General features: G+C 43.0%; 1 protein-coding gene across 2 annotated transcripts; it reads left to right on the forward strand.

Annotated features, from left to right (window-relative positions):
- Positions 1-22,603, forward strand: LOC126199181 (uncharacterized). Of its 2 annotated transcripts, XM_049935955.1 has the most exons (3): positions 44-70; positions 16,529-16,595; positions 21,362-22,603. In XM_049935955.1, exon 3 carries the CDS (start codon positions 21,369-21,371, stop codon positions 22,599-22,601), a length of 1,233 nt encoding a protein of 410 aa, XP_049791912.1. In that variant the 5' UTR covers positions 44-70; positions 16,529-16,595; positions 21,362-21,368; the 3' UTR covers positions 22,602-22,603. The 2 variants fall into 2 exon arrangements, with proteins under 2 accessions (XP_049791910.1, XP_049791912.1); XM_049935953.1 differs by lacking the exon at positions 16,529-16,595 and having other exon boundaries at positions 1-70.
- The last annotated feature ends 3,218 nt before the right edge of the window (positions 22,604-25,821 follow it).

Genomic DNA, 25,821 nt, shown 5'->3' on the forward strand with positions numbered 1-25,821 from the left:
CCGGCAGAAGCCCTCAGTCAGCCATAGCAACCGCTGCCGACTGCACTATTCTCCCAAGGCATTGAAAAAGGTACGTTCCTAACCAAACGAAAAGAGGTACTGTTGGCGTCAATATTAGCTCTTGCTTACTTCTACATCTACGTCTACGAACGACTTTACTGTGTTTCGTGGGGGAGGAGTACCTGTGGAGTAAGTTTCATTTCCCGCCTTTCCTGTTCCATAAACGAATGGTGTGTGACAAGAACTCTTGTCGGCACACCTAAAAATGACTTCTCATTACCTTGATTTTCCCATCACGGTCATTTCGCGACATACACACTACTGGCCATTAAAATTGCTACACCACGAAGATGACGTGCTACAGACGCGAAATTTACCGACAGGAAGAAGGTGCTGTGATATGCAAATGATTAGCTTTTCAGAGCATTCACACAAGGTTGGCGCCGGTGGCGACACCTACAACGTGCTGATATGAGGAAAGTTTCCAACCGATTTCTTATACACAAACAGCAGTTGACCGGCGTTGCCTGGTGAAACACTATTGTGATGCCTCGTGTAAGGAGGAGAGATGCGTACCATTACGTTTCCGACTTTGTTAAAGGTTGGATTGTAGCCTACCGCGATTGCGGTTTATCGTATCGCGACATTACTGCTCGCGTTGGTCGAGATCCAATGACTGTTAGCAGAATATGGAATCTCTGGGTTCAGGACGGTAATACGGAACGCCGTGCTGGATCCCAACGGCCTCGTATCACTAGCAGTCGAGTCGACAGGCGTCTTATCCGCATGGCTGTAACGGATCGTGCAGCCACGTCTCGATCCCTGAGTCAACAGATGGGGACGTTTGCAAGACAACAACCATCTGCACGAACACTTCGACGACGTTTGCAGCAGTATGGCTTATCAGCTCGGAGACCATGGCTGAGGTTACCCTTGACGCTGCATCACAGACAGGAACGCCTGCGATGGTGTACTCAACGACGAACCTGGGTTTACGAATGGTAAAACGTCATTTTTTCGGATAAATCCAGGTTCTGTTTACAGCATCATGATGGTTGCGTCCGTGTTTGGCGACATCGCGGTGAACGCACATTGGAAGCGTGTATTCGTCATCGCCATACTGGCGTATGACCCGGCGTGATGGTATGGGGTGCCATTGGTTACACGTCTCGGTCACTCCTTGTTCGCATTGACTGCACTTTGAACAGTGAACGTTACATTTCAGATGTGTTACGACCCGTGACTCTACCCTTCATTCGATACCTGCGAAACCCTACATTTCAGCAGCAAAATGCACGACCGCATGTTGCAAGTCCTGTACGGTCATTTCTGGATACAGAAAATGTTCGAGTGCTGCCCTGGCCAGCACATTCTCCAGATCTCTCACCAATTGAAAACGTCTGGTCAGTGGTGGCCGAGCACCTGGCTCGTCACAACACGCCAGTCACTACTCTTGATGAACTGTGGTATCGTGTTGAAGCTGCATGGGCAGCTGTACCTGTACACGCCATCCAAGCTGTGTTTGACTGAATGCCCAGGCGTATCAAGGCCGTTATTACGGGTACTGATTTCTCAGGATCCATGCACCCAAATTGCGTGAAAATGTAATCACATGTCAGTTCTAGTATAATATATTTGTCCAATGAATACCCCGTTTATCATGTGCATTTCTTCTTGGTGTAGCAATTTTAATGGCCAGTAGTGTACATATCGGAGGAAGTAATACGGTGCCTATCCTTTCTCGGAACGTATGGTCTCGGAATTTTAACGGTAAACCCATTCTCTTGTAATGTCTGCCAATGGAGTTTGATAGGCATCTGCACGATGCTGTCGCTCTTGTTGAAGGAATGTTTAACGGAACGTGCTGCATTTCGTTACTTCTTCACTTTTTTTTCTATTAATCCCACCTATCACACTGATGAGCAGTCCTGAAAATAAATCTGTGGAGTGTATTGTAAGCCAATTCTTTCGTGGATGAATTATATTTCTTAGGATTCCTGCAATGATTCTCAGCCCGGTATCTGCACCGCTTGTAACTAGTGTTCGCTCCTCTTTGGGTTGCTTCGAACGGTTACTGCTAGGTATTTGGGTCTGTTACAGTTTTCAGTGAATTATTGCCATTAGTGTAAATGAACAACAATGTATCTCTCCATTAATTAAAAACAATAGCTTATATTATGTTGATAGTTATGACTTATGGTTGCCTGATTATAATTAAATAAAACGAATTTTTCATTTCATAAGCGCTTCACCTTTGTTATTTCAAAGGCGTCGTCAGTAGCCTGAAATATACATACGACGGTGGTTTGATAAGTCTACAAATACCCATGAAAGAATAGAACTTTTTGTTGCGCCTTCATGGTTGGTAACTTTGATTGCTCCAAGTATCGTACAAAGAATTTCAGTAATGTGCAATGTACAGTTCATTGTTGGCAGCCGTATGAATTGGCCAGAGTGTCAACTGCCACTGAAAATGGGGAAAACCGATTTTTGTACAGTTACTAAGCATTTTCATTTGACGGGCTGGAGTGCCTCACAAATAAAAACAGAATTAATACCTTTGTTTGCGTGCCCTCCCTAATGAAAAAAAAAAAAAACACCCCAACTCATCTCACAACTCTACCTACATACGAGACAATCTCACTCACTCTCTCTCTCTCTCTCTCTCTCTCTCTCTCTCTCTCTCTCTCTCACACACACACACACACACACAAAACACACACAAATCGTTTGACACTCACAACGTGAACGAAAACAAACGAACAGACAGTGCAGAATGAGAAACAGTTCAAGAAAGTGAATTGTAAATAGTGCAGCGGAGAAAATACTACAGAACGCCAAAAACCGCCAAGTGCAGATGTGAAATAAAGCCTTTCGACACCAACCGCTGCTAGCATAGAGGAAAGGAGTAGGATACACAAACAAATACCGTAAGTAACTTGCAGACCAACTTTATAAAGAAAACGCTGTTTTTAACATTGTTGTTGTTGTGGTCTTCAGTCCTGAGACTGGTTTGATGCAGTTCTTCATACTACTCTATCCTGTGCAAGCTTCTTCATCTCCCAGTACCTACTGCAACCTACATCCTTCTGAATCTGCTTAGTGTATTCATCTCTTGGTCTCCCTTTACGATTTTTACCCTCCACGCTGCCCTACAATACTAAATTGGTGATCCCTTGATGCCTCCGAACATGTCATACCAACCGATCCCTTCTTCTAGTCAAGTTGTGCCACAAACTCCTCTTCTTCCCAATCCGATTCAATACCTCCTCATTAGTTATGTGATCTACCCATCTAATCTTCAGTATTTTTCTGTAGCACCACATTTCGAAAGCTTCTATTCCCTTCTTGTCCAAACTATTCATCGTCCATGTTTCACTTCCATACATGGCTACCCTCCATACAAATACTTTCAGAAACGACTTCCTGACACTTAAATCTATACTCGATGTTAACAAATTTCTCTTCTTCAGAAACGCTTTCCTTACCCTTGCCAGTACACATTTTATATCTTATCTACTTCGACCATCATCAGTTATTTTCCTCACCAAATAGCAAAACTCCTTTACTACTTTCAGCGTCTCATTTCCTAATCTAATTCCCTCAGCATCACCAGACTTAATTCGACTACATTCCATTATCCTCGTTTTGTCTTTGTTGATGTTAATCTTATACCCTTCTTTCAAGACACTGTCCATTCCGTTCAGCTGCTCTTCCAAGTCCTTTGCTGTCTCTGACAGAATTACAATGTCATCGGCGAACCTCAAAGTTTTTATTTCTTCTCCATGGATTTTAATACCTACTCCGAATTTTTCTTTTGTTTCCTTTACTGCTTGCTCAATATGCAGATTGAATAACATCGGAGAGAGGCTACAACCCTGTCTCACTCCCTTCCAAACCACTGCTTCTCTTTCATGCCCCTCGACTGTTATAACTGCCATCTGGTTTCTGTACAAATTGTAAATAGCCTTTCGCCCCCTGCCACCTTTAGAATTTGAAAGAGAGTATTCCAGTCAAAATCGTCAAAAGCTTTCTCTAAGTCTACAAATGCTAAGAACGTAGGTTTGCCTTTCCTTAATCTTTCTTCTAAGGCGAGTCTTATCGTCGGTATTGCCTCACATGTTCCACTATTACTACGTAATTCAAACTGATCTTCCCCGAGGTCCGCTCCTACCAGTTCTTCCATTCGTCTGTAAAGAATTCGCGTTAGTATTTTGCAGCTGTGACTTACTAAACTGATAGTTCGGTAATTTTCACATCTGTCAGCACCTGCTTTCTTTGGGATTGGAATTATTATATTCTTCTTGAAGTCTGACGGTATTTCGCCTGTCTCATACATCTTGCTCACCAGATGGTAGAGTTTTGTCTGGACTGGCTCTGCCAAGGCTGTCAGTAGTTCTAATGGAATGTTGTCTACTCCCGGGGCTTTGTTTCGACAGAGGTCTTTCAGTGCTCTGTCAAACTCTTCACGCAGTATCGTATCTCCCATTTCATCTTCATCTACATCCTCTTCCATTTGCATAATATTGTCCTCAAGTACATCGCCCTTGGATAGACCCTCTATATACTCCTTCCATCTTTCTGCTTTCCCTTCTTTGCTTAGAACTGGGTTTCCATCTGAGCTCTTGACATTCATACAAGTCGTTCTCTTTTCTCCAAAGGCATCTTTAATTCTCCTGTAGGCAGTATCTATCTTACCCCTAGTGATAAAACAACCAAAAATATACAAACGTACGTATCCAATTTACAGAATAACCACGGAAGATGCTTTATAAATAAAGCGAAACACGTCTGCTGTAATTCTTTCTCATTAGATTGCAGTAGCTCATGACGGATAACCTGTAATGACAGAACAAAACAGAATTGTATGATTTAACAATGAAATTCGCCAACAGCCGTGCAGTTGAGATGTTATTTTATTTTATTTTTATTACCAGTTTCGGTATTCCATTATGCCATCTTCAGGGCATATACGTATCTCTAAAAAATAAACGATACTGGCATACTGGGCCATATGCTCCTGGACGTCGTAAATTCTAAACTGTATCCCGAGTACTTCTTCGAAGACCTGATTGCAGTTATGAGTGTGGTGGTGTCTTTGAAATTTTAAATTTGCAGGATCTCTCTCTGAAAGAACGCAACACTCACATTTTAAAATTGACATAGAAGATTCCATATTTCGGAAAACACACAACTTTATTATGGATAAATATTAATGTAGATGAGACAGTATAGCTGAGTGTTTTCCCAACTTCACGAGTTTGGAATCACCAGTAAAGTTGATCAGTCTTCCACTACAAAAGTTCTTTTTGATGATCAGCTGTCACAACTCACCGGAATATTTTGAAGCGGGTAATACTGGACAAATTCGCTTGGCTTCGAGCCTCGTTTAGAGGCAATGTTCCATCTCAATTTAGTTCCTTAGAAGACGGAATTCTTATTCATTGAAAACAAAAGTTGACAACATGGAATTTGACTAATTTTCTGCGCCAATAAGAGGTGAATATGCGCTGCTCAGTGGTAAAGCGCAACGAACGTTGATTCCATTTGACACAAGCTATTTCTACGGAGCTGTGTTTTCTCTGCTGCCAGAAAGATTGTACAGCGAGTAACAAGGTCAACCATTCTATTCGTTATTATTAATGAAAAATATGTTTAGTTAACCGTTTGATAATTTAAAACACGTGCATCAAATAGTCCATTGTTTCAGCTTAGGGTGTCGCGGAAAAATTCTAACGTAACAAGGGCTCTGGTAAAGGAGATAGTTTGGGAACCAGTACACTTTATAAGATACGTATATTGTAAATAGTGATGCCCCTTAGAATACTCTAAAGTTACTTTTACATTCGAAAATTTAGTCCGGTTTAGGAAGACTTAAGTCCCACCTGCTAGGAAGTCTAGAATCCAGTGGTAAACCTGGTATGAATTTCGGTAAACTCGCATTTAGTTCCTTCGGCAACAGTGCGGATCTGTACCGAGTGCTTCCCGGAAATGAAGTAACACCGCCTCCGTCAGGCAGCCGTTGCCCACTACCCTTTGGCACTCAGGGACGAACGGAGAGATCCGACTGCACAAGATCTCCGTTTGCGAATCCATGCTTCCCAGTAAGGCGATTTTCTTTCTCCAAAAAGAATATGCATGAGCACAAAACGTGTTCCACAGCTTTGTTACCGCCATAGGGAAATTAATGAATGCAAGGGGCGCTGAGTAAGTAATGCAACACTTTTTTTTCTCGGCCAGAATCAGTTGAAAACTTGGGTAATTTCTTGTGCGACATTGTGGAATATTCTCGCTTCAGCCCCTACAGTTCCGTGAAGTTCTGATTGGTGGCGGCGCTGCAAGTAAACTTTAAAATGTCGTCTGTAGCGGAAGCGCGTTCCAAGCAGAGAGCTATCATTGAGCTTCTTTTACCGCAAAACCAGAGCGTGGCAGATATTCATAGGCGCTTGCAGAACTGGCAGTGAACAAAAGCACGGTGAGTCGTTGGGCGAGGCGGCTGATCTCCCGCAGGCTGCTGCCGGCCGCAGACAGCTGTGACTCCTGCAGTGTTGGAACGTGCGGCCACTCTCGTTCGACGTGATCGATGGATCACAGTCGATCACCTCGCTACACACCTGAACGACCCTGTTGCTGACGCACTCGTTCACCAGTTGGGATACTCAAAGACCATAAAAAGCGCGTTTTACGAGACTGGTCGTGACAATTTTTGGGCCCAATGAAGGATGGACTCGACGTGAAGCAGTACGCGCATGATGGGGAGGTTATTGGTGCAGCAAGACGTTGGCTCTGACGTCGACCAGTAGAGTGGTAAAGTGCGGGCTACCAGCAAGGTGGCGTAAGGCCATTCCACTGAACGGAGATTATGTTGAAAATATGGTTTTGTAGTCAAAAGAGTGAGAAATAATATGATGTGTTGGAATCCTGAGTAAAACCAACCTACTTTCAGAAAAGAAAAATGTGTTGCACTTAGGGTTGCCATAATCCAAGGACGAAAATGAAGGACAAAATTCGGTGATTATAAAGATGTGGTTGAAACACGGACCGATATGTTGTGCAAGTGACCATTGGTTTGCATTTCAGTTGAATCTTCATCACTACTTTACAGTGGTAATTATGAAGATGTGGTTGGAACCTGGAATCACACAATGTCCTTCTTTCTGCACGTCAGCCAAATCTTCATAATTACCATAATTCAAATAGTAATTCTGTCAACAAAGAAGTTGTAATTAACAAGGAAAATTAATCCAAGCATTAATTGTGTCTATAAAGGAGTGGTCACTGATGAAGAAAATTAATTGCAATTGACATTAAATAACTTTATAATTAAAGCACTGGACACAAATTATTAACATGTACACAATCATGCTGCTACAATTGATATATATCTTTCGCTTTATGCTTGAAACCAGTCCTATTTCTCTGAGCCCTGGACAGAAGAAAGAAACTCGCTCCAGTTCTGAATCAGTCTGTGAAAATCTGTGCGATTTGTGTTTTTCATGTTATATTGGATTTGGAGCATTGCATTGACTGATGTTAAAGCTAGCCTGTTTTTTCCTTCTGTCCATTGTGCATTCACTAGGGAAAACACGCTCTCCACATTGGCATTATGCCCTGGAATGGAGAAATAGTAGTGCACAATAGCAAGCAGTTCTGAATATTGCCCTTTAGAAACACAATCCTCAAAAACTTTAACCCACTTTTTATGAGGCATCATCTCCAAATTCTGGTTATCTTCCTGTGTAAGAAAACATTTCAGTTTCACTGCCTGGTCAAACAGCAATCTCTCACCCACTTTGCAAGTGGTGTTTTCTTGCACCCACTTCAGGTACATTCAACTTTTTCCCAATCAGGTAAAGCCGTCAACAGTATCCATTCAAAATGTTCATGTTCGGATAAAGGCTTGCTCCATTTTATCAGATAATCTGTAACTGTCTGATAAAATGCCATGACATCCGAGCGATTCTGAAGCGGCACGGAGTATCAGCACAGGTTTCAACGGCTATCGTCTAGTTTGCAGGAGTTATGAAACACTTGATCGGCGACCAGTGGCAAAACTTACGTAAAATTTTTTTTTAGTTACTAGCCACTTTTTTCGCTGACATTTTCCTCTTCGTCCAGGACACCCGTCTTCGAGCATAAAATCGCGGACAGTCCGCGAAATCCGCTACGTATGGCAACCCTAGTTGCACTGCTTACCGAATTCCCCTCGTCTGTGCATCTATCGGGCGCCCGTCCTTGAAAACAGGAGTGTCTAGTGTGTGAAATCTTGGTTCTGGTGACAGACTGACCACGAGTGTAGTCTGAGATGTAGGTGAGGTTCACTGTTGTAAAGTTGGTTGTGAGATGGTGAGGCCACCGAATGTGAATGCTAATTAAAGGTTTTGCTAACAGATTAATTTGTAGCGTTGACTAATCGTAACGTTCGCGCCACATTTAATGCTCGTTGTCAAATTTAATGTACTTTGTCAAGCTGCAAGACATATTCAGGAAAGCTACATTAGTTAATGGGCACGATTCCGACGAGGATTTTGGTGCATATCATGTCCGTACCTATATTATAAAAAGCAAGTATGTTCCACTGTGAGCAGTACTAGTTGCAGGTTGCCTACCTAACAGCTTCCTGGGGCAACAAAAAATTGATTTTTAATGTTTCGTATACTTACTGACCGAATTTAAATATTTAACATGCTGTCAAATCGACTCTTCAAGAGGCACAACTCAAGTTCAAACCTTAACTCAATCTATATTTACATCTTCATGATTACTTCGCAATTCACACTTAAGTGCTTGGCAGAGAGTTCATCGAAACACCTTCCCACTATTTCTCTGCCGTTCGACTCTCTAACAGCGCACAGCAAAAACGATCACTTAAATCTTTCAGTGCGAATTCTGAGTTCTCTTACTTTATTACAGTGGTCATTTCTCCCTATGTAGGCGGGTGTCAACAAAATATTTCGCATTCGGAGGACAACGTTGGAGATTGAAATTTCGTGAAAATATCTCGCCACAACGAAAAACGCCTTTGTTTCAATGATTACCATCTCAACTCACGTATCATGTACGTGAAGCACCAATTTCGCGATAATATAAAACGATCTGCACTTCTATGAATAGTCCGGACGAGGACATACAAATCTAGTGTAGGTTGTGTCTTTAGCTGACTTGGTTCATCCTCTAAGTGTTCTGCCAATGAAACGCAGTGTTTGATTAGTCTTCACAAAACATTATCTATGGTATGTGATTGTTCCAATTTAGGTTGCTTGTAATTGTAGTTCCTAGCTATTTAATTGAGCTGACGGCCTTTAGATTTGTCTGATTTACCGTGTGACCGAAATTTAACGGATTCCTTTTAGTACTCATGTGGATGATCTCACACTTTTCGTTATTTAGAGTAATTTTCCATTTTTTGTATAATTCAGATATGATGCCTAAGTCATTTTGCAATTGGTTTTGATCATCTGATGACTTTATTAGACGGTAAACGGCAGCGTCAACTACAAACATTAAGTCAAATACTAAACTTAGAAAATGAGTGTATCTTGACGCAGCGTGACTCACAGTGCACAAATCATCCAGACTATATTCATCTAGTTTAGAGAGACAGAGCAATTAACAACCTCCAACAAAAAATTTTCTCGCTGACACAATAACGAAAGAAAAAAGTTTATCACTTACTACATTTTCTCATTTTCTCCGATACTGCAGTAAAAGTTTAGCAACAAGCGAGGTGGCGCAGTGGTTAGCACACTAGACTCGCACTCGGGAAGACGATGGTTAAACCCGCTTCCGGTCATCCAGATTTAGGTTTTCTGTGAGTTCCCTGAATCGCTTAAGGCAGAGTATGGTTCCTGTGAAAGGGGACGACCGATTTCCTTCTCCGTCCTTCCCCATTCCGAGCTCATGCTCCGTCTCTAATGACCTGGTTGTCGACGGGGTACTGAACACTAATCTCCTCATGCCCCTCCTCAAAACTTCAGCATCAGATGTGACGTTTTAATTTAGTACTTCTTTACTAACAACTCTATTCGAAATGTATTTTGCAGACAGTATCCCTATACAACACTGTGTGCACCTGCAAAATTATATCGTTGTGGATGGGGTTAAATACCTACATCACGGAATTTGCCTATCTTTTATTCTGTTGCGTTTGTACGCTTCGTTGCCCCAGCGACACACGATAAACTGTTGGAGCAAACTGAAGGAAAGGAAGGAAGGTAGACTGTGATTTAACGTCCCGCAGACAACCAAGTCACTGGAAACGGTGCCAGATTCCAGTATTTGTAGTTCTTATCGAATAGACATGACTACAGAAGTCGAACGAATTTGATAACCCACTGCTAGCATCGTAACAGGTCGTATAGCCCATACCAGAGTGTTACAGTCGGGGAAATTGATTCAGAATCCTCGGAAGGAAGACGACGTAGTTGTCGTGAAACCCTGTTGGGTAACTTCAGATAACCTGTATTCGAACAAGACTGTGCGACTGTACGTTTCGAGTAGGAACCGAGAGACTGACGTAAGAGAGATTAGCGGCGTACAGAGGCACATGAACAACGAATTTACCCTTGCTCAGTTCGCGCATTGAACAAGGACGGTGTACCGTCCGCCATAGACTCTGCAGTTAATCTTGGAGTAGCAGTTTATGTTGATGTAAATATAAAAAGAAAGTCGACTCAGATAACAGCAACCAGGCACAAACGTTGAACGACTTTTATTTCGTTAAAATGCGAACAGCTTTTGGCATTTTCTGTTCATTTTCTTAATGTTTACATTCCGTTTGGTTTCCGACTATTCATTTAAGTACGAGTTACATCACACTGATGCCAAAGGACAGTCTATTCACTGTGCTGCAGTAACAATACACTTCGTCACTGAGGTCTCTCAGAAGACCGTCACATAAGAAATAGTATTTCTAATTCTGCAGGGTTGTCGATTATGTGGAACAGTCCTAAGGAAATACGTAAGTCATGCTATTCAGTTATAAAATACCAGAGTGCCTTAAAACAAGCTCATACTCAGGAAGAGCAATGTGGGCAGTCAAAATCTGGCTCTCCTTGCATTCCAACTAGGTCACGGGGGAGAGAGAAAGCATTTCATCAAAGAAAAGCGTAGCTCCCATGTGCTTCGACTGTCTTTCCCAGAACAGATCTACAGCGGTCTTTACTGAACGTTGAGACCAACCACTTATTTAAATTTGGCTCATTTGCTATCTAATCGATTGTTGAAGTAGATCCAGTCCAAAACTTTCCTTGCATAACATTTGCTTGTACGGTACTGCTTCTGATAAAAGTGCATGCAAGAGCGGTTACACTGAACCTGAATGGGCTCTGCCTGGAAATGTTATAAGGTGAACGCTTCCCCCCCCCCCCCAAAGAAAAGAAAAAAAAGCTGGAGAGTAGTCGAATTAAGTTGGGCTATGCTCAGGGAGTTAGATTGGGAAATGAGACACTGACAATAGTAGACAAACTTGGCTGTTTGGGCAGAAAAATACCTAGCGACGAGAAACGTAAAGAGGGTATGAATGTGGAGGGTAAAACATGTTGAGCGAGATCAAGGCTTAAGCACGGTTAACCAGTTTAAATAGGTGTAGAACGCAGCAGTTTGTAGATACATATGAAAAGACCTGTACAAGATGGACTAGCGTGGAGAACTGAACCAAACCAGTCTTCAGACTGATGACAACATGAATAACAACAGAAGCACAAACGTATAGATTTTTTTAAAAGATGCCATAAGGGATTTTCTAACACAGATACTTGCAGTTTCCATTACGAATGAAGTGCTGGGATATTGCCATCTGGTGCGCTTTTTTTTTGGCATAACCTCCATCATTTTGTGATCTCAACCAGAAACGCACGCGGAGGAATAAACACAGTCCAGGGACGTACTCTTAAATGAGACTTCTGACATTTAAAGAATATACCTTATAACGTTCCTGCCATTGTATTGCTGTTTGTTCTCTTGTATTAAAGCAGGATGGAGCGAGGTGGCGCAGTGGTTAGCACACTTGACTTGCATTTAGGAAGACGACGGTTCAAACCCGCGTCCGGCCATCGTGATTCAGGTTTTTCGTGATTTCCCTAAATCACTCCAGGCAAATACCGGTATGGTTCCTCTGAAAGGGCATGGCCGATTTCCTTCCCCGTTCTTCCCTAATCTTTTATTTTATTTTTTTTTGTTTAAATCTCATTTTGTTCGTAAGACATCCATTAAAGTTCGTTGTTGATCGATTAACTCAGTTTTTTTATTACAGAGGGCTGCTAACCCTCTGACCGAACACGCTGAGTTACCGTGCCGGCTGAAAAAAAAAAAAAATCCGATGTGACCGATGACCTCGCTGTTTGGTCCCCTCCCCCTAATCAACCAACCAACCAACTAAAAAGCATGATGACAGTACGATTTGAAAAATAGATTTCATTGTCTTACACGACGTCTCCGCTTCAGAGTAACCTTTTACTATCAGTTCTTTTTACTACAATCAAACTTCACTGAATACCGTATGCGATAGCTCTCAACTGAGCTACTTTATTAGCATTTTAGTTAATCTTTCAATTGCTTCACACAACCAACTTTCTTATCCTAGCCTAGCGAATTATCTCAAAGTCAAAAGCTTGTGACTGACTCGTACAGTCACTACAACAGCTCGCCAACGACTGGACCGACCGACTCTTATATGCCTGCAGTGCTAAACGCAGGGCAAAATACAACTATTCTTGTGGCCAAATACGTCGTCTTATATATTCTCGCAACTCACCGATGCTATTGCTAGGTGCGTATGAACATATCGATGTTCGGACAACAGTAACGTTGCAGCCTGCACATTATGCATAACGTGAAGTGTCTCACTGGAGTGGCAGCCCTCAGGCTGAACACACACTCACATTCTCTTCCCCATCTCGGCACATTCCAAGCTAGTATTGCGTCTTTAACGACTTTGCCGTCAATGAGACGTCAAACTCCAACTTCCTTTCCTTTCATATTCAACTGCGCGCCGTTATGAATATCGAAGACAGAGGTGCTTTATCCAGGGATTTGTGATGAGGACAACCAAATAAAAACACAAATTCATTCAGTTGTAGCTTTACATTTCGCTTGAATTATTCATTCATTCACTTGAGTGAAACAATCTATGGAAGCAACTGAATGGAAACAATAGTTTTGCGTTTCAGCTGGATTGTTATTCATTCATCTCCTTTTGCGCGAAACCAACCTCTGGGAGCAACAGAATGAAAACAGTCACACAATCCGGTGGTGTTTTGCATGCTGACTCAGTTATTCATTTTTTCTTTTCAAGTGAAACCAATCATTAGTTTTTCTGTCAGCTGAAGCATGTATTCATTTCGTTCATTCAACTGATACCACTGTTTAGTTGTTTACTTGACTGAGTCACCCAGTTATTCTGAGTGAAACCAGCCTGTAGTACTTTCATTTTGTCATGTATGACTTTGTACACAACAATAAGGAGAGGTGAGCTAAAGAGCGATGTGGCAACTTTTGCCGTAGAAGAGCTGGACAAGAACAGCAATGGTTAGCGAACGAGATAACACAACAAACAGGAGATCTACTTACCTTGTATTTTCATTAGAAATAATACAGCAAGAAACAGAGTCCAGCTATCACAATGTCAACTAGAGTGAGGTCTGCTGTTCCCAGTGTCGTAGCGATGAGGCTCCACGCGCAAGTCCGCAGAGCGGCTGCCACAGGCTGTCCTATATACAGGGTGTTACAAAAAGGTACGGCCAAACTTTCAGGAAACATTCCCCACACACAAAGAAAGAAAAAATGTTATGTGGACATGTGTCCGGAAACGCTTACTTTCCATGTTAGAGCTCATTTTAGTTTCGTCAGTATGTACTGTACTTCCACGATTCACCGCCCAGTTGGCCCAATTGAAGGAAGGTAATGTTAACTTCGGTGCTTGTGTTGACATGGACTCATTGCTCTACAGTACTAGCATCAAGCACATCAGTACGTAGCATCAACAGGTTAGTGTTCATCACGAACGTGTTTTTGCAGTCAGTGCAATGTTTACAAATGCGGAGTTAGCAGATGCCCATTTGATGTATGGATTTGCACGGGGCAACAACCGTGGCGCGGTACGTTTGTATCGAGACAGATTTCCAGATCGAAGGTGTCCCGACAGGAAGACGTTCGAAGCAATTGATCGGCGTGTTAGGGAGCACGGAACATTCCAGCCTATGACTCGCGACTGGGGAAGACCTAGAACGACGAGGACACCTGCAATGGACGAGGCAATTCTTCGTGCAGTTGACGATAACCCTAATGTCAGCGTCTAAGAAGTTGCTGCTGTACAAGGTAACGTTGACCACGTCACTGTATGGAGAGTACTACGGGAGAACCAGTTGTTTCCGTACCATGCACAGCGTGTGCACGCACTATCAGCAGCTGATTGGCCTCCATGGGTACACTTCTGCGAATGGTTCATCCGACAATGTGTCAATCCTCATTTCAGTGCAAATGTTCTCTTTACGGATGAGGCTTCATTCCAACGTGGTGAAATTGTAAATTTTCACAATCAACATGTGTGGGCTGACGAGAATCGCACGCAATTGTGCAATCACGTCATCAACACAGATTTTCTGTGAACGATTGGGCACGCATTGTTGGTGATGTCTTGATTGGGCCCCATGTTCTTCCACCTACGCTCAATGTAGCACGTTATCATGATTTCATACGGGATACTGTACCTGTGCTGCTAGAACATGTGCCTTTACAAGTACGACACAACATGTGGTTCATGCACGATGGAGCGCCTGCACATTTCAGTCCAAGTGTTCGTACGCTTCTCAACAACAGATTCGGTGACCGATGGATTGGTAGAGGCGGACCAATTCCGTGGCCTCCACGCTCTCCTAACCTCAACCCTCTTGACTTTCATTTATGGGGGCATTTGAAAGCTCTTGTCTACGCAACCCCGGTACCAAATGTAGAGACTCTTCGTGCTCGAATTGTGGACGGCTGTGATACAATACGCCATTCTCCAGGGCTGCATCAGCGCATCAGGGATTCCATGCGACGGAGGGTGGATGCATGTATCCTCGCTAACGGAGGACATTTTGAACATTTCCTGTAACAAGGTGTTTGAAGTCACGCTGGTACGTTCTGTTGCTGTGTGTTTCCATTCCATGATTAATGTGATTTGAAGAGGAGTAATAAAATGAGCTCTAACATGGAAAGTAACCGTTTCCGGACACATGTCCACGTAACATATTTTCTTTCTTTGTGTGTGAGGAATGTTTCCTGAAAGTTTGGCCGTACCTTTTTGTAACACCCTGTATACAATGTGTACACAAGGTCCGGGAACACTTTCAATTATTTATTGCACAAGAGCTAAACACGTACATATGTCATACATATTGCATTTTGAAGAAAAACTCTGAAAGTTCTTTTTACAAACATTCGATATGCGGCAGACATCAATACGGTAATCGAATTCTTGCCGTACCCGTCCCAGCATGGCATCGTCGACTGTGGAAGTCGCTTCCCGTATTCTCTCCCGGAGCTATGTTACTTCACGTCCTAGAGGCGGCGCATACACCATATCTTTAATGTGTCCTCACAGAAAAAAGTCACACGGAGTGAGATCTGGTGATCGGGGAGGCCATTTCATGAAACAGCTGTCCCCTTCTGTAGCATGGCCGATCCATCGATGCGGCAGCTCCGTTTGTTGTTGGGTTGTTTCTGGGGGCAGGAGACCAGACAGCGAGGTCATCGGTCTCATCGGATAAGGGAAGGAAGGGGAAGGAAGTCGGCCGTGCCCTTTCAAAGCAACCATCCCGGCATTTGCATGGAGCGATTCAGGGAAATCACGGAAAACTTAAATCAGGATGGCCGGACGCGGGATTGAACCGTCGTCCTCCCGAATGCGAGTCCAGTGTGGCAGCTCCGTGTTCAGGTACCCACGAACTTCGCGATGAAAATGGCATGGAGCCCCAACCTGCTGAAAGGTGAACGGAGAGTCCGACTCCATTTGAGGCATCTGCCACTGCTGCAACATGTTCAAATAGGAATATCCTCATGAATGTCTCTCGTATGCGCTCCACATTCACTTCACTCACACTGGGACGTCCGCTTCTCTTTGCCGGGCACAAGCAACCTGTCGTAACGAATTTGTTGCAATTGAAAGTGTTCCCGGATTTTATGTACACCCTGTACTACGACGGCAGAGGGCGCTCGAAGTCCAGAGTCGCTGGAGGCAGGGCTCAGTGGACATGCACCATTGGGTTTGCCAGACCCCTCCTGACTGATTTCAGCGTCAGGCAGGAAGGAACTTGCCATTCCGTTGCCAACTGTGATGCCCTGGAGTTGTGGTTCCACACATTAGATGAAGTGGTATTACGACAGAGGGTAACTCCATCCCAAGGTCCACGAAGACGTCTCAGTGGGTGTGGCAAAGTTAAAATAAGCAATCTACACTTTCCTTTAGTTATGAACGGAAAGATTATTTCTTCTTTTCGTCATTTAAAACTGATAAATAGGTTGGTTGCTGTGCGTTAAATTTTTGCAGGTGCAGTCTGCCACTGGGATACAAAGCTGAGAAAGCTGAAAAGTTCTCTTACAGATACTTGAAAAAGGTAGGAACATTGCCAAATTTGCACGAAAAGGTGTGATGATGTCCAGTAATAGAAAACGATTTTAACCCATTAAGTCCCAAATTAATTTTTTTATTCCTTAATTATAATGTACATAGTGTATCAACCACAATAAGTACAAAAATAGCCAAAGAATATTTATAAACGCTGATATAATGGCCGTCCTCAAAGTAGGACACTGGTATCTAACAGTATTGTATACCATACTAAACTGTATTCAGATCTTAACTGCTTATTTCTTGTACAAAACACTTCACACACAGTGTTACACGGCATTTAACACAATATGTTCTTGGTTTCCCGTTGCATTTAGTTCTTACACATCTTCTTTGCGTGCTTCTTTTGTCACTCATATGACCAATTCCATCAAACCTGATGTCTGGTATCACTCTCAACTGACTTGATGGGTATTCCATTGGACGTCCAATATTCGGTCTTCCAGTGTCCAATTTCAGGTATGTAACTGTAACAGCACGTCTGAAATCCAGTAAATCCTGTGCATTTTTCCCATGTACTAGTCTGTAGAAGAGTCAGGCATTTACGAGGGCCATTTCCAGCAAACGTGTAATAGGACCCAGTACCATTTTTTCCCTCTGATTACCGTCGCATATTTTCCAACTAACCAGCCATGGTGGTCAACACCTCCCATGTACACGTTATACGACTTCAAAACGGCAGATTGTTGCACTTGTGTCTTCTTACTTGCGTGTTTTACTGTACCGCGTAGCTGCTCCCAAAGGTTTCAACTTGGTCAAAATAGGTACCAATTGTAACGCATCTGTTGTTGTGCCATCGAACAAATAAGACTTCACCATTCTTGTCGAACTGGTAGTCATAGTTTCCTCGAACTGTCTTTTTCAGTTCGTTGCTGCTCAGTAGTGGACAGTCACCGACTCGATTCTCTCTGACATTCTCAGTTGCTCGAAAACCCAAATTTCTCAGATGCATCAGAAGATCTCTGCTAGTGAAGAAATTGTCAAAGTACACACAATGATTCTCGGGTTTTTCAATGCAGTCCAACATGTTTAGGACTACTCTTGATCCCAATAGTAGGTCATCCCTTGCAGTATCTTCTGGATCCTTTCCACAGTATATATCAAATTTGAAACAGTAGCCACTTGCTCCACAAAGAGACAACAACTTATAGCCAAATCTAATAGGCTTGCCTCGGATAAACTGTCCATCTGGAACTGTATTATTTACTAATGGGTAACAAATTCATTAATTTACTTACATAATACACTGTAAATTTCAAAGTAACTATATATATATAGGAAGGGTCGTTACTTACCTCAGCAACAAAATCTGGTAAAATTACCACGTTATAAAAAGAAAATACATCAGCATTAGCAGAGTTTCATATTCTAACGTGCAGCAGTACAAATAACTGAAATGTTAACACCAAGTCCCAGTGTCCTATTTCGAGTACACCAAATTTTATACCAATGGAAAACAATGAATATAGCTCTGAGCTAACAATGAAAGTAGTTTAAAAGACACTGTGTTGACTATAAATAATCGCAACAAGATCTTTGCCACATATTTCAAATATTACTAAATTGTCGATAAAGTGAATACCTGTAATAACGAAAAGTGTGCCTTAGTATTCAATAATCAATTACTGGTAGGATTTATTGCTTTTACCGAGCGAGGTGGCGCAGTGGTTAGCGCACTGGACTCGCATTCGGAAGGACGACGGTTCAATCCCGCGTCCGGCCATCCTGATTTAGGTTTTCCGTGATTTCCCTAAATCGCTCCAGGCAAATGCCGGGATGGTTCCTTTGAAAGGGCACGGCCGACTTCCTTCCCCATCCTTCCCTAACCCTATGAGACCGATAACCTCGCTGTTTGGTCTCTTCCCCCAAACAACCAACCAACCAACAACAATTTATTGCTTTTAATTTCCTGTAAGCATACATTTGTTATAAAAAGCATCAACAAATGACGTAGAACTGTAATAGTTGCAAATTAATAATTTATTGTGTATTTATAAAGCTCTGTTCTCAAAATAGGACACTGGTACTTAAATGGGTTAATCTAATCTGCGCGCTCCACGTCAGCGTCCTGCTGCTGCCGGGGCAAGGGTGACAGCCGGCGCGAGGAGGTGGCGCGGTGGCCAGTCTCCGCTAACGCAGGTCCCAGTACTACTGCGGCCACCGCGCCACCTCCTCGCCCCGGCTGCCACCCTGGCCCCGGCAGAAGGAAGAGGCTACGGCGGCGGCGCCGTGTGCCACACTCCGAGACATTTTTTACATTGCATTTTTTGTGCGTTCTCATTTACCTGACTAAAATACCGCCGTGGCCAGTTTCGAACCGACAGGTTTTTTTCTTCAGACAGCTCTTTATTTCACATTGTGGTGAAAGATTTTTGGGACGGTGGCGTCATACAGTACAAAAGCACATTTAGAAGCGACCTTTTTAAAAGTAATTATCCACTACAGCGATTGAAGTAAACATATATGTAAGACTGAGAAGTTGTAGTTATATTTTACTTACGTCGAAAATCCCGCGTTATTTTGTTGGAACGTTGGCTTGTACTCACGAAATACTGTAGAGTATCTGCGGCACTTATACGATTTGTATATAATCAGTTGCGTAAAGTACCACACACACACACACACACACACACACACACACACCAAAACTCTTTTGTCACTTGGAAAATTAATGTGAATATGGCGATATCACGAATACAACAGCGTCAAAAAATTCTCATTCAGAGATATTACAATACATTCATTGATTTTACAGCAGAAAATTTACAAAGAATAAATAAAATACAATTATGTTCATTTGAGATTCAAGGAGCATTAATTACAAATAAAATCAACAGGTGTAGTACCAGTTCTTACGAAATGATAGCTAACTATATGTAAGTACTGTGATACACAGAGGCATTTGTGTAAAGTTTCACTCACATGCTTTCCAATTCAAAACATAGATAAACGTTAAACCTTTTTTATAACAACATGCAGTAAGTAATCGAATATAGAGGCAACATTAAAATATAGCCGAATGTTCAGACACACATTAATACAACTGTTAAATTAATTTATACTGTCCACTTGCCATTATATGTTAACATAATTTTACTGTCGTAATGTTTACTAATTTTTCATCTCTTAGCTTGTTCCCTGTGTATATCTGAATATTGACATACTATCTTGTAAGTAACACTTCTAACAAACTGGTTGCTACATCTGTTGACTTTGTTTGTAATTAATGTTCATTGAATGTTAAATGCATATAATGAAACATTTATTCCTTGTTAATTTGCTACTGTCAAATGAATGTTTATATCGTAATATCCCTGAGAGAGAATTACTTGGCACTGTTTTACCTGCGATATCTCCATCTTTGTGTGCATTTCCCATGTGGCAAAAACTTTTTGCTGGCAGTATGTGGTGTTTTACGCAATGTGGTTGTATACAAATCACGTAAGTACTGCACGCTCTCTACAGTATTTCATGAATGCAAGCCAACAACAATCCAGCAGAATAACGTGGGATTTTTGACCTACGTAAATATAACTGGGACTACAAAGTCTTAAATTTTTTTTACAATATGTCCGATCGCTATGAAGGATAGTTACGTTTAAATAGATCGTTTCTAACATCGCTTTTTACCGTACGGCAGCACCTTCCCAAGAATCCTTCCCCGCAAGGGGCAATAAAGAGCCACAAACTTAAGTAAACTCCAAAAAATGTGCATTTTGATATGGACAGCCATGTGAAGATAAAGCTGTCGGTTCGAGACCTGTTGCGGCGCTTTTTGCGTAAATAAACAGCGTTGTCAGTAGTGGCTGGTAGCTTTCTTCTGTGAAAGACTCAACCTGTATAACTTTTTCCAACATTTCCGTATCGGTCTCCAATATGCGACAATTCATGCAGCCCTTATCAGTTTGTTTGCAGTATCCCCTGTCCTCGTCTGATTTTACTGCTGTCGTCCTCCTCCATCCGCTTTGCCATTACAAAAGAAATGTTCAAATGTGTGTGAAATCTTATGGGACTTAACTGCTAAGGTCATCAGTCCCTAAGCTTACACACTACTTAACCTAAATTATCCTAAGGACAAACACACACACCCATGCCCTAGGGAGGACTCGAACCTCCGCCGGGACCAGCCGCACAGTCCATGACTGCAGCGCCTAAGACCGCTCGGCTAAACCCGCGCGGCTTGCCATCACAAATCGTACTTGTACAAGAGTCAGCGTCAGCTTAACAAGAAAAATTCAAAGAAGGTCTTTGATATTTTAACAGCATCGGAGGGGTATCAGCAGAGTAGCCAACCTAACAGTGGCTCCTAAAGCAGGCAGCATCCTTTTCAGCAGCTGCAGAGGCAGCAATATGGACGACTGGCTTAAAAGCTACAGCCAACCTGTGTCGGTACTGCAAACGGCTAAACGCGGAACGAAACTACAGCCGTTGTGTTTCATGAGTATATGCACACCTATTGTATTCCTGGACTGATGGCTACCACATCAACAATAAACCATATGTGATTTAAGATATTATTAATATTTTCGTAAAACACTTTTACGTACTTTAACCCACACTGGCCGAAGAGCAAAACTAAGTGCTGCTGCTGACAACCTGTTTACCACCACAGTGGGGCGAAGGGAGTGAAATAGCCACGAAAACAAAAATAGAAAAAAACTTGATAAATTTTTATAAAGTATGTTGAAGAATGTATTTCCTCTGAAATTCTGTCAAAATCACGAAGGTAAACATTTTCATGTATTATTTCAGGTTTCCGATGGAGGACATTCCGTGGACGGAGGCTGTGACCCCTGCGAAGTTTGATCACCTGCTCGGCCTGCCACAAGGCACCGTGCGAACTTTATCTGTGAAACGTCTGACGAAGGTCGGCCAGAATTACGGAAGCACCCTACTGAGTGTTCAGCTGCTTCTGCGAGATGGTGAAACGCTGGACCTTGTCGGCAAATTCATGCCTCCAACGGAAATGCAGAAAAAAGTTTTCGGTAGCGCGACGACATTTTTAAAAGAAATAAACGCGTACCGCTCCATAAACGTCGAACTAATTAAGTTGCAGCGTGAGAGGGGCGTTCCGGAAGAGGAGGTGTGCGACCCGTTGCCGCGGTATTACGGATCGCAGGTAAACAGTGCCGGCGACGACTCGGTGGCGGCCGATGACAACGCGGTGCTCCTGCTGGAGAACCTGGCCTCCAGCGGCTACCGGATGGCAGACCAGATGACCGGACTCGACCTTCCGCACGCCAGGATGCTGGTCAGGAAGATCGCCCAGTTCCAAGCGTCAGCTGTCGCTCTCAGGCTCCTCAAACCACAAGTATTTAAAGACGTTATCGAAGGCAAGTGTAAATTCGACAGCATACCGCCAGATGAAGGGAAGCGTATCATCGACGCTATAGTGGAACACATCAGCCGTTTTCCAGAGGTCGCTCCGTACTGTGATAAAGTGAAAATTGCTTGCGAACACATGAGCGACTTCGAAAAACTTTGGGCAGAAGTTGTGGAACCATTTGCTTCGCTATCACACAATGATTTGTGGGTTAACAACATGGTTTTCCGATACGAGGACAGTGAGAAGCCAACGGACGTTAAATTTTTTGACTTCCAGACTCTGACCTACTCTTCACCTGTAAGAGACCTCGTATTTTTCCTGTATACTAGCCTACAACACGATCTGATTAGAAACAGTGTAGATGAACTGACAGATGCTTACTATGAGAATTTCGTGGCTTGGCTGAAGAAACTGGGGTGCAACACAGCAGTCTTCACAAAAGCAGAATTCATGAAGGAAATCGACAGGGTCGCCCCGACAGAGATTATGCACATACTGATGATACTGAATGTAATTTGTGCTGAGGACCGTGAGAAGTTTTCTGCACATGACATGCAGAATTCTGGTCCTACGTTTTCTTCGAGTGAAATGTATCGAAAGAAAGTATTAATTACCCTCCAAGATTATGATGCAAGGGGTTGGTTACAAGAAAATTATACTAGCTAGAGTGGACCTCTACTTATCTTGAGACTGGATGTTCATGTTCTCCTACAATTCCATAAACAAATAAAATATCTTCCACATGTTCACGAGAAGCGCGTATGTTTTATTCGTTTACCGTTCGTCTTATCTGAACATAATTCACAATCTCGTTCGCTCCTCATCCTATCATCGAAGAATTACAACTCGTTTAATTTGTATATATACGAAGACAGTAACTTGTTCTCGAAAGAACAGTTACTGTTTATGACCGTGCAGCTATTCCCTGGAATAAATGATGACTAACTGACGCCGGCCGCGGTGGTCTCGCGGTTCTAGGCGCGCAGTCCGGAACCGTGCGACCGCTACGCTCACAGGTTCGAATCCTGCCTCGGGCATGGATGTGTGTGATGTCCTTAGGTTAGTTAGGTTTAAGTAGTTCTAGGGGACTTATGACCACAGCAGTTGAGTCCCTTAGTGCTCAGAGCCATTTTAACCATTTGACTAGCTGACAACCTCAGCTGCCGACAGGTGTTGTTGATATACCTCGATGTGGACAGCTGAAAATGTGTACCCTGACCGACATTTATTCCAGGAAATAGCTGCACGGTCATCAACAGTAACTGTTCTTTCGAGAACAAGTTACTGTCTTCGTATCTATAGTTATAGGCTAACCAGCCATTGACCTTCGTCTGTGCGAATGCGCACAGGTTGCCCAAACTCTTACGGGACTCGCCAAAGCGTGCGCGAGTAATGAGTGAATGGGCAAATGTCTATAAGGTACATTACATATGTAGAATTGTGGACAGTTGGGAGTGTGAGTCTCACGGCAGGCGTGCAAGGGATAAGTCCCTGCAGTCGCGCTATTCATCTGTGTCCTCGGTGGCTCAGATGGATAGAGCGTCTGCCATGTAAGCAGGAGATCCCGGGTACGAATCCCGGTCGGGGCACACATTTTCAGCTGTCCACATCGAGGTATATCAACAACACTTGTCGGCAGTTGAGGTAGTTAGTCATCGTTTAATTTGAATGCAATCGGATATTTCGAACGAAGACGACTTACAAACAGTTTATGCCAGGTGATAGGTGAACCCGTGTGCCTACTGCCCGCGACATGGCTGTAATTAAATGACTTACAAAATTAATAGCCAGCGTAAACAAGCATTCAAAAAATGGCTCTGAGCACTACGGGACTTAACTTCTGAGGTCATCAGTCCCCTAGAACTTAGAACCACTTAAACCTAACTAACCTAAGGACATCACACACATCCATGCCCGAGGCAGGATTCGAACCTGCGACCGTAGCAGTCCCACTGTTCCGGACTGCGCGCCTAGAACCGCGAGACCACCGCGGCCGGCAACAAGCATTCACTGCAATAAATGATGTACTTGAACCATGAACCATGGACCTTGCCGTTTGTGGGGAGGCTTGCCTGCCTCAGCGATACAGATAGGCATAACGTAGGCGCAACCACAACAGAGGGGTATCTGTTGAGAGGATAGACAAACGCTTGGGTCCTGAAGAGGGGCAGCAGCCTTTTCAGTAGCTGCAGGGCCAACAGTGTGGATGACTGACTGATCTGGCCTTGTAACATAAACCAAAAAGGCCATGCTGTGCTGGTACTGCAAAGGGGAAACTACAGCTGTAATTTTTCCCGAAGCCATGCAGCTCTACTGTATGGTTAAATGATGATGGCATCCTCTTGGGTAAAATATTCCGGAGACAAAATCGTCCCCCATTTGGGTCTCTGGACGTGATCAGGAGGAACAAAACTGGCGGTCTACGGATTGGAGCATGGAATGTCAGATCCCTTAATTGGGCAGGTAGGTTACAAAACTTAAAAACGGAAATGGATAGGTTAAAGTTAGATATAGTTTGAATTAGTGAAGTTTGGTGGCAGGAGGATAATGCAGGAGTAGGCTTAATAACGAGTAAAAAAGTAGGAGCACGGGTAAGCGACTATGAACAGCATAATGAACGCATTATGTAGTCAAGATAGACACGCCACCCACACCCACCACAGTAGTACAAGTTTACATACCAACTAGCTCCGCAGGTTAAGGAAGATATTGAGGAAATGTACGATGAGATGAAAGAAATTATTCAGATAGCTAAGGGAACTGAAAATTTAATAGTCATGGGGGACTGGATTTCGATAGGAGGATGGTGGTGGTGGTTAGTGTTTAACGTCCCGTCGACAACGAGGTCATTAGAGACGGAGCGCAAGCTCGGGTTAGGGAAGGATTGGGAAGGAAATCGGCCGTGCCCTTTCAAAGGAACCATCCCGGCATTTGCCTGAAACGATTTAGGGAAATCACGGAAAACCTAAATCAGGATGGCTGGAGACGGGATTGAACCGTCGTCCTCCCGAATGCGAGTCCAGTGTGCTAACCACTGCGCCACCTCGCTCGGTCGATAGGAGGAAAAGGAAGAGAAAGAAAAGTAGTAGGTGAATATGGACTGGGGGAAAGAGGAAGCCACCTGGTAGAATTTTCACAAAGTATAATTTAATCATAGCTAACACTTGGCTTAGGAATCACGAGAGAATGTTTGTATGCATGGGAGAGACCTGGAGACACTGGAAGGTTTCAGATTGGTTATATAATGGTTAGACAGAAATTTACGAGCCAGATTATAAATTGTAAGACAATTCCATGGTGAGATATGGAGTCTCACCACAATTTATTGGTTATGAACTGCAGATTAAAACTGAAGAAACTGCAAAAAGGTAGGAATTTGAGGAAATGGGACCTGGATAAACTCAAAGAACCAGAGGTTGAAGAGGATTTCAGAGGGAGCATCAGGGAGCGGTTGACAAGAACAGGGGAAAAGAAGAGGAATGGGTTGCTTTGAGAGATGAAATAGTGAAGGCACCAGAGGATCAAGCAGATAACACAAGAGATATTGAATTTAATCGATGAAACGAGAAAATACAAAAAACACAGTAAAGGAAGTGGGCGAAAGGAAATACAAACTTCTAAAAAATGACATCGACAAGAAGTGCAAAATGACTAAACGGGAATGGCTTGTAAAGATGTAGAAGCTTATATCACTAGGGGTAAGACAGATAATGCCTACTGGAAAATTAAAGAGACTGTCAGAGAAAAGAGAATCACCTGTACGAATATCAACAGCTCAGATGGTAAACCAGTCTTAAGCAAAGAAGGTAAAGCAGAAAGGTGGAAGGAGTATATAGAGGGTCTGTACAAGGGAGGTACTTGAGGGCAATATTGCGGAAATGAAGGC

Source organism: Schistocerca nitens, chromosome 8 (assembly GCF_023898315.1).
Source record: "Schistocerca nitens isolate TAMUIC-IGC-003100 chromosome 8, iqSchNite1.1, whole genome shotgun sequence".
In the NCBI taxonomy this organism is placed as follows: Eukaryota; Metazoa; Arthropoda; class Insecta; order Orthoptera; family Acrididae; genus Schistocerca; species Schistocerca nitens.

What these genes read in the sequence shown, in the direction of transcription:
- LOC126199181 (XM_049935953.1), top strand. Translation starts at nt 21,369, where the DNA reads ATGGAGGACATTCCGTGGACGGAGGCTGTGACCCCTGCGAAGTTTGAT.